Below are 11,475 nucleotides of genomic sequence, written 5' to 3'. Positions count from 1 at the left end.
TACCTCAGCTTTTTGTGTAGTTACATACTTCACATATATTTCAGTGTAATTTTGTGAGTATACAATAAAATTAAATTAAGTTAAAATTATCTTTATTTAATAAACAAACTTTGTTTATTAAATAAAGATAAATAATAATAAGTTTATATTTAATAAATTTTGTTTATTAAGAGTAAGATAGGATAATTATGCTGTAATTTCATAATTCCTTGATTTTTAATATGTCTTTTTCACTATAATTAAATCATCAGTCAATAAAAAGAAGTACTGTTAAAAATCGTACGCCTGATGTATTAAAATATATATATTTCCAATATTTCAAATCCGGTACTAACCAAAGTCATAATTCTCAACAGGCGTCTAAATTCTTTATCGATCCAAAAAAGTAACGTCGAATTTTGTCAGATCTACCTTCACACATGTGACATACGAGAGCTTTAATATCTGACAATGAGCTCTGAATTTCTTCCAGACTATCACGAAGAAAGTACGTTTTAAACGTTACTCCGGGGAGACATTCGCTGCCGTTGGTCGGAACGCACGGTTGCCTGAGGCGATAAGAAATAAAAATTATCATCATATGTGGATACCGCCGTGAAATGGCCTGTCACACGAGCACTTTGTCTTTGCATTATTATTTCTTTTACTACGCTAGGGGTCGCTTTTATCGTCGACCTTTCCATAACACTTTATTTCCTGTATACGAGGCGATTTTCGCACCGCAGCCGTTTTTCCATGCAGACATGTGTCGTTTCCTCAGTTTATCGATATTTCGTCGCCGAAACAATGGTTTCGAGATCGTTTCAACAATATTAGATCATAAACTCAAGTCTAGTTACCCTAATAAACTCTTTACCACATATAAAGAGAAAACATAAATCTTTTATATAAATATATTAGTATACAAAATAAAAAGTAATTATACTTATTATATAGGTACAATCTTTTAAACACAATAGACAGATATAACATTAATATAGAGTTTATTTATTTTTATTTTATCTGACTACTTTCTTTACAATCTTAATATTGTCTGATGTAATATTTTATACAATACATTATTTTCAATTTAAATAAGTAGATACCTTCAATACTATAATTTTTCAGTGATATTGCCATCGCAATCACGTTTATTGAAAAAAATTTTCAGTAACTTTCTGTCACGTGTTACACTGAAATTGTCACGCGCGAGGACAGCATTTAAATGTCCAAACAGAACCGACACAGCGCGGAGCATCTTTGCGCTTTTCTCTCCTTAGAAACTTAGTTCATAAACTGCAACGCGATTAACTGCCGCTATCAACGTGACCAGGACATTTTGCCTCGAAGGCGACGGGAGAAAATGCGAGAAACAACGGCAATGTCCCAGCTATAATGCGAGCTCAACGTATTTCCCCGACGCCCAACTTCCGCCAGGACGAACGGCCAACATCCGGAGGCGGGCACATTTCTCTACAACTTGGTAATTGGCTTAGAACGAGCCTTCAACTCGCGAAATTTCTCTCGTGGAACCGTAGAAACATATATACTGCACTCATACAATTGTGGAGAACAATTGTTATTACGCAACAGCCGATAAAGGTGTTGGGCGAATCATAAATAGAAATCCAACAAATTTTTATCTCTCTTTACATCAGAAATCAAGCTTTCGGCCTGTATTAAATTGTATTAATACTTCGACAACTTTCTAACTATTTCTATAAACAATAATATAACTTTTGCACGATATAGGAAAGTAATGGGCAATATTATAAGTTAAAGATTATTCGCATTCCTACAAAATTTGAAATTCATTCTCCGTTTTCTTCTTTCTTACTTTTATTAACTTTAGAATGTTATCGCTATTGAGTGTACAGTATTGCGATCGATACTTACAAGGAAATAGACCACTCTTAATTGATTATTATATACTTATAATTAAAAAATGTAATATAAGTTTTTCATAACACAATCAATATTAAAATGTCTATAATGGTCGAAGCTGGATCTTTAATGCTTAAATAATTCAATCTTGAATTACTAAATATACATCGAAAGACTATAAATATGGTATATATGCAAGTACATATATAGTATATTTAGTAATTCAAGATTGAATTATTTCCAATTAAATCCAGCTTCGACCGTTATAGGTATTTTAATATTGATTGTGTTCTCACATAAACGGTCTAAAATAATATTGTTTATATTACGTCGCTTGAAAGTTTTTCATACATTTCACACTTTTAATAACAAAATATTTATTAATCTAGACTTGTATAACATAAAGAGCCTCATTATTAACTTAGATGATGAAAACATGCTATCAAATTGAATCTTAAAATGATACAGAATCCAATTTTGTGTGTATGCGTCTTTTATACGCAAAAATAAAATATATAACTATAATAATAACAAAACAAAACTATTTAAAAACTTAAATTATTTATAATACTGACCATCAAAGAATCCAAACAGATAAATAATAGATAGAATTTTAAAGGCTGGTCTCCGTTAGCTTTTAACACGATAAACTGGACCTTCTAATAACTACCGAAGACATAGTTTAACGCTTAACTGACATCGCTCACTTGTACATAAAATACATCGATAATATTCTAATGGTAAGATTACGTAAGAAAGAAATTTAATTATTGATCTTCCGTCGAGGATGGTGTCACGATATTTCTCCGCGCATGAGCGATCGATTCAAAATGTACTTTTGCTTGGAGATTCTTTATGCAAAATTTCTGCAGGAGCGACGAGTCGTAGAAGCTCTCAATATCAGTGATTCCGTGATGAATTGCTACCTCGGTTTTCGTCAGTAATAAGGAATTCCACGGTGCCCATTCAAGCTCGCGTCGGAAGCGAATCAATCTTAGCTCGTCGAGGTCATCGCACTCGGAAATACCTGACCTACCATGCCAGACTTTGTTCACCAAACGACAGATGACCTTGACTCCGATCACGAAAGCTAAACTGCCATAGCAACCCATCTTGGCTTCGAAACGTCTGACTTCCCATAACATTCTCTCATACGGTTCATACACGATTCGAGGGCCTTTCCGAGTTTGCATAGACGTACAGTAGACGCAAGAAGAAGAGCGCAGTCGCCTTTCACGGGGAAACTTTTCTAAGGATAAGAGCTTACCACAAGTTCTACACAGCCGTGTGATGTTGGTATTCGACCAGTCGAACAAATGCATGTCTTCTTCAATATCACCTGAGATGAACAGAAGTTATTAATTAATATCTAAATTCTTATCTTAAAGTTTTAAAATAATTCTGCATATATGTATATAAACTTTCTAACTGTTCAAGTTTTTGTTTACTGTTTTAACAAATTATTTGGAAAAGAAATATTACACTGTCGTCGTAAATGAAAGAAAAGATTGAAAAACCTTGCAGAGTATTGCGTGCCAGCTTAAGAAAGCTCAGCTTCAGTCGATTCCTGAGCCAATTAAGTCTGCTTGTGTTCACGTGACACGTTAAAAGGTCTAGTTCTTGGTCAACTAAATAAACGAGCTCATGCGATTGGCTGCACGTGTGCATGTCAGCGATGTGTTTCACGTCGTATAATAAGTCGACCCTTTCTGGAATAGACAAATTCTCGTTGGCTAGCAAAGCGTAAACGTTCCTGTGTTGGCGGGCTTGCTGAACACGCAAGGTGTCCACCAGAATCGGCCGACCTCGACTGTCCTGCCAGGTAATCGGTCTGGATAATTCATCTAGGAATCTGTATCGTTTTTGTTCTCTACTCTTGAGACGAACAATGGTTTTCATGGAGTCTATGGCGCGCAACAACTCGACTTCTTTTGACAGGATTAAGCCACAGGCTGCGATCCTCGAGGACCCAAGAAGTGTGAGACTCGCTCGCTCGGTCTCAAGGATTCGCCAGCGGTCGAGGAGATTGTAGAGCGACTCAAAATCCGAACTCGTACGCGGCGGGCAGCGATTCAGTATCACGAAATCCGTGCCACTGTAGGTGGACAACATCTGAGAACATCCTGCGTGTTCGATCACATTTGCCTCATCACATTGAGAAACATCAGCCACTTGGAAAGCGTTCGCTCTAGCCGCCATTCTAGCTCGATAAGCCCTGTGAACCGAATTTATAATTGCTTTGAATTTATTGATTGTAGTAAAATTTTCATTCTGATATACACAAAAGTATATTTTCACGAATTAAATTGTGCGAATAACACCTCGACATTATAACATTTTTTGTATTGTCCCAACAAAAAGTTTAGAAATAATTGCAGAAATACTAAAAGTTGTGTTTGCTAATTTGGACGTTCTTTGTACAAGATTATGTCAAATTAGAATATATTATAGGATAGGGCAGGGCTATTCCATCAATTTCAACTTTAAAGTGATAATAAAAGTTTACGACGATAAACAATATCTCTTTGTAGTGATGTGCTTACAACACTATACATTATGCAACAATGATCGTTTCTTGCTAGCACAAATACAACCTTTGAATATTCAAAATGTGCTGTTCAGAAACGTAAGCATTATCGCGAGAAATGGACGAAAAAGCCCTGCTCTATCTTATGCATTATAAATTATTCGTATAGTATCTTATTCATAGTAAAATCCGCATTTACCTGTAACATTTCTGTATTTTAACAACACTATCAAGAACTCTACTGTTATCCTGATAGGATAACGGTTTAATCTCTTCGATCGATGCCGGTGTTCTAAAGGAAAAAATTCCAGGTACTATAATTCTGTCACGTGCATCGAGCAAAAATTGCATCGCCTCCACCTGCACCGCCTGGTCGTGGACGACGTCAGTGACCGTGTCCACGATCGCGATGGTCTGTGTGATCCTACTTTTTGTTCCGTCGTCGCTGCGTGTTTGCGTGCAAGCATTGTGATAGATCAAGCCAGTAACGATATTCCTCCATCCACCAAGAAATGGCTTTGTCCTTGAGCCATAATCTTGTATTCTCTCAACGATCGCCATGGAGTATCAGCGGCTATTCCATAAGATTTAACCGCCTATCTACAAGAAAAAGGTTTCGATCAAGAAAGTTGAGAGACAAAAGCATAATATCGCATAATAATGGATAGATTACGTAACTCTGTTTTTTCTATCGAAAATGTGAAATGTAGAAATATTAGATTTCAAAGATATGAAAGATCTTGTATTTAAAGGAATGTTAATATTATAATTTCTGATTATGATACAATATGAATGTATTTTACAATCCTCACAGAGAGAAAATCATTCTTTAATTCTCAGTAATAATCCTCAGCTTTCAATAATATTATATACAATAATATTTCGGCATAAATTACGATGAAATATATGAAAACAAAAAATTCCACACAATAATGTTTTATAAAATTATAAAATCAGAGACGACGTTATAAAAGTAGTTCGAGATATGTAAATTACATATTTTAAAGACGATATTAATAAAAATATATTATAATATTTATACACTCGTAATATAAAGTAAGATTGCCAATAAATTCCTTGTTTTTATTAATTTTTATTTTTAATTTTTTAGATTTGAACATAATAAAATAATAAAAGTTAGAGTTTTTTTTATTGCAGAAATAAACAGGAATTATTTCATATGGATTTATTTTTATAAAAGTTATTTGAACATTGTTGAGTACTTTAGTATTTATGCATTGTTAAGAAGAAACAATTAATTTTTGATTCGTTTATAAAGAGACTAACTTCTTTTTGCGCTGCAATAACCGATTTAATTATATTGTTCTCGAAGAAAAAGACGATATGGATACTTTGTGTCAGCTATTTTACTTTATTTTTCCTTTTAAGATGGTTGAAATTGCTTGCGATCTTTTATCTTCAGCATTGTGGCGTGATGGCCCATCTCATGGGACTTAAACGCCTACGTCCATAGACAAGTTAAAACTCGCCAGGTCCAGGTCGCGAAAGTGGAAGAATAACTATAGTAGCGACCTGCCGCTGGGATAACGATAATACTCGACAGTAAAGGAAATTACTATTCTCTTGGTTTAAAAGATTTGACAGCAAGCTGCAGTAGAAAATGCGCTAGCTAACGCTTTGCACTTTCGCAAAAACTCTATGGAATCGCAAAGAATGCATGGATATACAGTTATGCCGCGCAAGGACCAGCAGGATAAATACAAATAATCGAAAATTCTGGCGCAATCGCATATATAAAAATAATGATACTTCAATCATATACATATTTTAAATATAATTATAATTGTAAAAATATTGCTTAAATTGCAATATGTAAAATTATTGAGGAACATGTCTTACAATAAATTTAAACAAGACCAACAAGATGATAATTATTAATATATTATATATTATTTAATTAAATAAATATTTAATAAAAAAAAGAGTATTTAACAATTAAGGGATATTACATAAATTTGATTTTGTAACATACATTGTTCCATATATCGTTTCTTTCTTAAAATATTCATCTAAATTTGTACTATTCTGATCGTCAAGAGTCGTTCATATTCATATTGTCTGATATCAAATTCTACTTTGCAATTTGCGATAAAATATACTCACATTGTTCTTAGGAAGCATTTCTCTTTCTGAAATATTTGTTTTGTATATTTATACGATACCATATGCGAGAGAAATATTCTCCGCAAAACTGTCGTATAAGTAAGATAAAATGATGTATATGTTATGATTAAAGAGACTATCGAAGCTGTCTGTTGAAACCGTATATTGCATATTTATTATTTAATGTAACATGTAAACCTTTTTTGAATCCAATACCTTCGCTTCAACCCATTATTTCACAAATACATAAATTTATAAATCCTCGATTTTGCAGACCATTTGCTTGTTAAACATTTAGATTTATAGAGCTCTTATTTCTCGAATTCTGTACATAGCATTCTAGATCTTTAACCTCTTTTTTTCTCGTTTAAACATTCCAGCTCAAATATATCTCTTTTATACAATTTTGTAAGTAAATTTAACTCTTTTAATAGAATGTTTATTTAAAAGTAAATTCGAATTGTCCACAACTTGTTGCAGTACAACTCTGTGTCACTTCGAAACATCAAAAAATGTTTAGAGAAGATAGTATTACGGTCCTTACAGGTATAATGTAATTATACCTTCTTAATATTTCCGCTATTAAACAACTAGCAAATTCTAATGATTATTTATGGAATCATATGTTCAGTACAACGCTGTTATGGCGCTAATAATATGTCAATACACAATAGCCAACATTTATTGTAACGCACTTCTACTTTTAAGCATTTCGAAACATTTCCAAGGTATATATTTTAAAATTTAATTATATAATATATACTTCTTTATTCTTAAACTTAAGCGTATGTTCTAAATAATAAATAGGTCCTGATCATAACGTTAAGTCTAGAATTGGTTGAACAACGCCGACAAATATAATCGTTGATTTCGAAATTTAAATATTATTATTAATAAAATATTATTGTATGAAACATAAATGAGGGCGGGGATCATAATATCACCTTTATATTACCTTCTATTCCTTGAGTAGCATAAAAATAACACGAAGCAACGTGAAGATCTTAGAGAGCACGAGTGTAAGCATCTTATTTAGATTCTTTCCTTTTTTCACCGTGACAAAACAAGAAAACACTTTCAGAAACCTCGACGAAAGTCAAAGAGAGGAAAGGTGCTCAGGACAGAAAGAGTTATTTTCGTCGAACAATGTTGTCAGCAAATAGCACTTGCGGCGACAATTGCAGATAATAATTATGAAAGATGTTTATTTCGGATGAGGGGATTAGGGGAATGAAAGAAAATGGAAAGGGTAGTCGACAAAATCCCAAGCCATAGCGGAAATCACATCTGAGAATACTTTCTCGACCGTCTTGTGACACGAGACGCACTTTCCTGTGTGTTATAAATTACGCGCGAGATGCCAGGACAGAAGGACGCGAGTCCTGGTGTTGCTAAGAGACGGCACGGCGCGAGCACGACAAAACTTTTCACGAGATCGTCATCCACGAAGCGGAGTCAGCGGAGATGGGCGCGTTATACATATTTATGCAAAGCAAAGGATATCGGAGGGAGGATTTTAAGTTAGATATAAACGGACGAGAAAGTTTGTCGTCGCGCAACACCTTCCTCTCAACCTCGTTGGCGGAACTTATGCGCTTCCTCGCAGCGAACGTAATTCGCTGGTAAACTCGGCGACAAATATGGATAAAACGAGAGATTAATGATCGCGATGAACGAAGGAGTTGAACCATTATCGAGCAAGAAATATAAATAGCTTAAGAATCCTCTGTTAAAATATTCATAATTCTTGTGAGTTAGAGTTTTATTGTGGCCTTTTTTTACTATGAAAAGTGACTATGACACTTTTTTTCCTAAAGACAAAATATAGATTGCAGATAGCTTTAATGACCAGCAGGCTGCATAGTGGACCACTAATGGACTATTATTCGACATTTTTTTTCAAGCAAAACGTAAAAGCCTACAAATTGCTCTAACTTACTTTGATGCATTTTGGCTTCACTTGTAATATCCATTAAAAAATTAAGAGTGAAACATCCTATCAGTATTATAAATATTTAATTTAGCTTATAATAGATAATAAATGATAGATGATATAACAAGACGAGAGATATATAAAAACGAGAGAGTTATAAAAACATACCGTACGCATATAAACGTACGTCGATACTAGAGAAGAATTTCCATTTGTAAAGTACTCTCTATAAAATGTCTGAATATACAGCATTTCAAGAGGAACAAAAGAAAAGGACTAGTGAGATACGAAGGATTTTTGATGGAAAGCTGAATTTTATGAAGTACCGCGCTTTCTAGTGTACCCACATTGGTAATCGATGGAATGGAGAACGGTTTCATTTTACGAAGGTCGATGCTTCTTTAATAATCTAACCAGCCATTTTTTTTTACACCAGAACTTTCTACGCAGAAGAAAACCGAAACAAAGAGTTCAATAACGATTGGAAATTACGCTTTGCACACAACACATAATAACATATCAATGTAACTGGGATAGCGAGTAGGGGTAACTTTGTTAACGAAAGAGAGAGAAATGACGAAAAAGAAGAATAAACAAACGAGTCGATCGATTGCGCCTTTCGTGAATGATTTCGCAGCAAGAGACGAGTTTCGATGGAAACATGCGGCGAACAGTGTAGACAGCAAGGGAAGTAATTAACGCAAACATAGCAAATGCAAAGAAAAAGAGCGCTTGTTTCGCGTTTTTACAAGAGCACGTCCTTAATTGGGCGCTCGAGAAACACGAGAGCGACAATGATGATTGAGGATCCAAATGTTACAAACAATCGACAAATTTAATTGCCACACGGCGCAATTACTTGCGGCACATAAATATTGATGCAGCGCTCATTATTACAGAGAAGTTGTGTGCCCAATTTCCTCCATTACGAATTTATAACAAACTCTTAAAATAAATACCACCAAAATTTAAGGAAGAAAATTTATCGAGAGACTCACCAAAGGCAACGCGAAAGCACTCTGTTGTCGCACGATATCACAAGCACTTCATAATTTAAGCAAAATCTTAAGATACTTTTCATGTAATAGCTTTATAATTTTAATACGGTTTCTATGTAATTTATTAAAATTGGCATTATCGTCCGTTATAAGCCGGAAAAATGCTTTTATCGCAGAGCGATTGCATTTCGCGAAAGATTGAACGACTTAGTCGGATTAAACTGAGTTGGTGCGCAAAGTAGTGCACATCGTCGATCAAATTTTGACATTCGCGATCCACTGGGATAAGTAGATCGCGTCGAAGAGTAGCTTTTAATGCGACCTACGTATGTACTACCTCCATGTGCGAGACTCCGCAGCGCGGCACCTGAAAGCTCAAAGCCTTAAATCCAACGTTGCCAGTGGCAACGTGCTTGGTCGATCGGTCAAAAGCCTTCTCTTGTCCATTATTTTTCGATTTTGTGTGTTCCCCGATTCAAAAGCCTCCGCGACGGATATGAATTCAGACTAGTGTGCGGCGGACATTATGCGCCCCGGGGCAGAGAATTTTCGACGGCATTCATACATCTCCGCTTTCAGCGTTCTCTGCGAGATGCATGTATAACGCATTCGAGGCTAACATGCACTTTAAAACCTCAACTGTATCAAATCTGATACGCTTTCGTGATACGTGCGTTCCGGGGCGCTTTCTTAATATTAAGTTCAACTAAACTCTCAAGAATATCTGAATTCGCAAGCTTATTTCAGAATTCCAATAACTATTATATTCTTCTCTTCTTCTTTTAATTTCCATTTTAACAAATTGCATCGAGCATAAATCGATTCGAATTATTCGCCCGCGGGACCAATTAAGGGTAGCGCGGCCGATATTTGCAATGCAAGTATATATAAGCCAGATTGTGTTACGGCGATAAAGTGATACGATAGCGAATGGTGCCAGCTCTGGAACAGAGAACAATTTATATCCCGTTACGCAATGGCTTTTATAGTGCAAAAACCGCCACTATCTCCGTCAATGTACGTTTCTTACGTAAAAGCTTTCACTATCGCTAGTTTCATCCAAACAATATCGTCTGATTCTCGAAGTAACATTGCATATATGATAGCCGTAAAACCTTTTCTGCTATTTCTCCGGAGACTCAAACAATATGTATCGGCAGTTGGGAAAAATTCATACACTGTTTAATCGTAAACACATAGATGGGCATAAATATAAAATATAAACATTAATTCATATATTATCAGAGTAATATGAAAAACTCTATAGATCAAACGAACTTACCAAGTGAAGTTCGATCATGATTATTAGTTTCATCGCGGTGTTTCGTTTTTTCAAATAATTAATATAATAGATATGTGTAAACAGATATAATAATATAAATAGCAGCACGGTGTCAGTTATGACGTCAGTTATAAAACTCAACAAGCATAAATTAAAATTAAATCTTAATAAAATTAAAGCAGTTACTTTTTGGTACAAGTAAATTTTAATAATGCTTAAAACATTATCCTTCTTTTATAATTTCGTTAAACATAAAATTATTTTACGATTTTGTTACTGAAATATTTTTTCTTATTCTAAAATATGATCAAAATCATCTCTGATAAATTTGAAAATGTTTCTACCAATAGTTATACATTATTATTAAATATGAAATTAGCATTTGAACAATATCAAATTGACAAAAAAGTTTTATCAAATATTTCAAAGTATTAAATAACTTCAATTAATTTTTTAATTGGCTGCAATATATTGTGAAAACATTAAATTATTAACGACTTTTGCTTTATTTTGCTTTTTCTCTCTTTACGAATTTATTATTATTTTGTAAATACCTGTAAACTGCACATTTTATTTAGATAATATTTAGATGAACAAAAGTGAAAACCGATGACGAAATAAAACTTTTACATAATAAAAGTTTATTAAATTTCTGCATGACCAATTGCCATATCAATATATAATTCGTAATGTAGTAACGATACATTTCAATACATTTTTCAACGCATTAAAGTTGAATTGATTAAAA

General features: G+C 34.0%; 1 protein-coding gene across 1 annotated transcript; it reads right to left on the bottom strand.

Annotated features, from left to right (window-relative positions):
• Positions 1 to 2,630: 2,630 nt before the first annotated feature.
• On the bottom strand, positions 2,631 to 4,951 carry LOC108729628 (IQ and ubiquitin-like domain-containing protein). The gene is made up of 3 exons (XM_018458814.1): positions 4,590 to 4,951; positions 3,381 to 4,078; positions 2,631 to 3,202 (listed from the first exon to the last, which is right to left on the bottom strand). Exons 1-3 carry the CDS (start codon positions 4,949 to 4,951, stop codon positions 2,631 to 2,633), a joined length of 1,632 nt encoding a protein of 543 aa, XP_018314316.1.
• Positions 4,952 to 11,475: the final 6,524 nt, after the last annotated feature.

This window comes from Mycetomoellerius zeteki, unplaced genomic scaffold, assembly GCF_001594055.1.
Source record: "Mycetomoellerius zeteki isolate Tzet28-1 unplaced genomic scaffold, Tzet1.0 scaffold780, whole genome shotgun sequence".
NCBI classification, from domain to species: domain Eukaryota; kingdom Metazoa; phylum Arthropoda; class Insecta; order Hymenoptera; family Formicidae; genus Mycetomoellerius; species Mycetomoellerius zeteki.
The sequence above is the reverse complement of the archived record's forward strand: the minus strand, read 5'-3'. Positions and strand labels throughout refer to the sequence as shown.

Coding starts and splice junctions, on each gene's coding strand:
- LOC108729628 (XM_018458814.1), bottom strand. CDS start 4,951: ATGGCGATCGTTGAGAGAATACAAGATTATGGCTCAAGGACAAAGCCA. Junction 4,079..4,589: donor AAAATACAGAAATGTTACAG/GTAAATGCGGAT, acceptor TTCGGTTCACAG/GGCTTATCGAGCTAGAATGG. Junction 3,203..3,380: donor GGCACGCAATACTCTGCAAG/GTTTTTCAATCT, acceptor TGTTCATCTCAG/GTGATATTGAAGAAGACATG.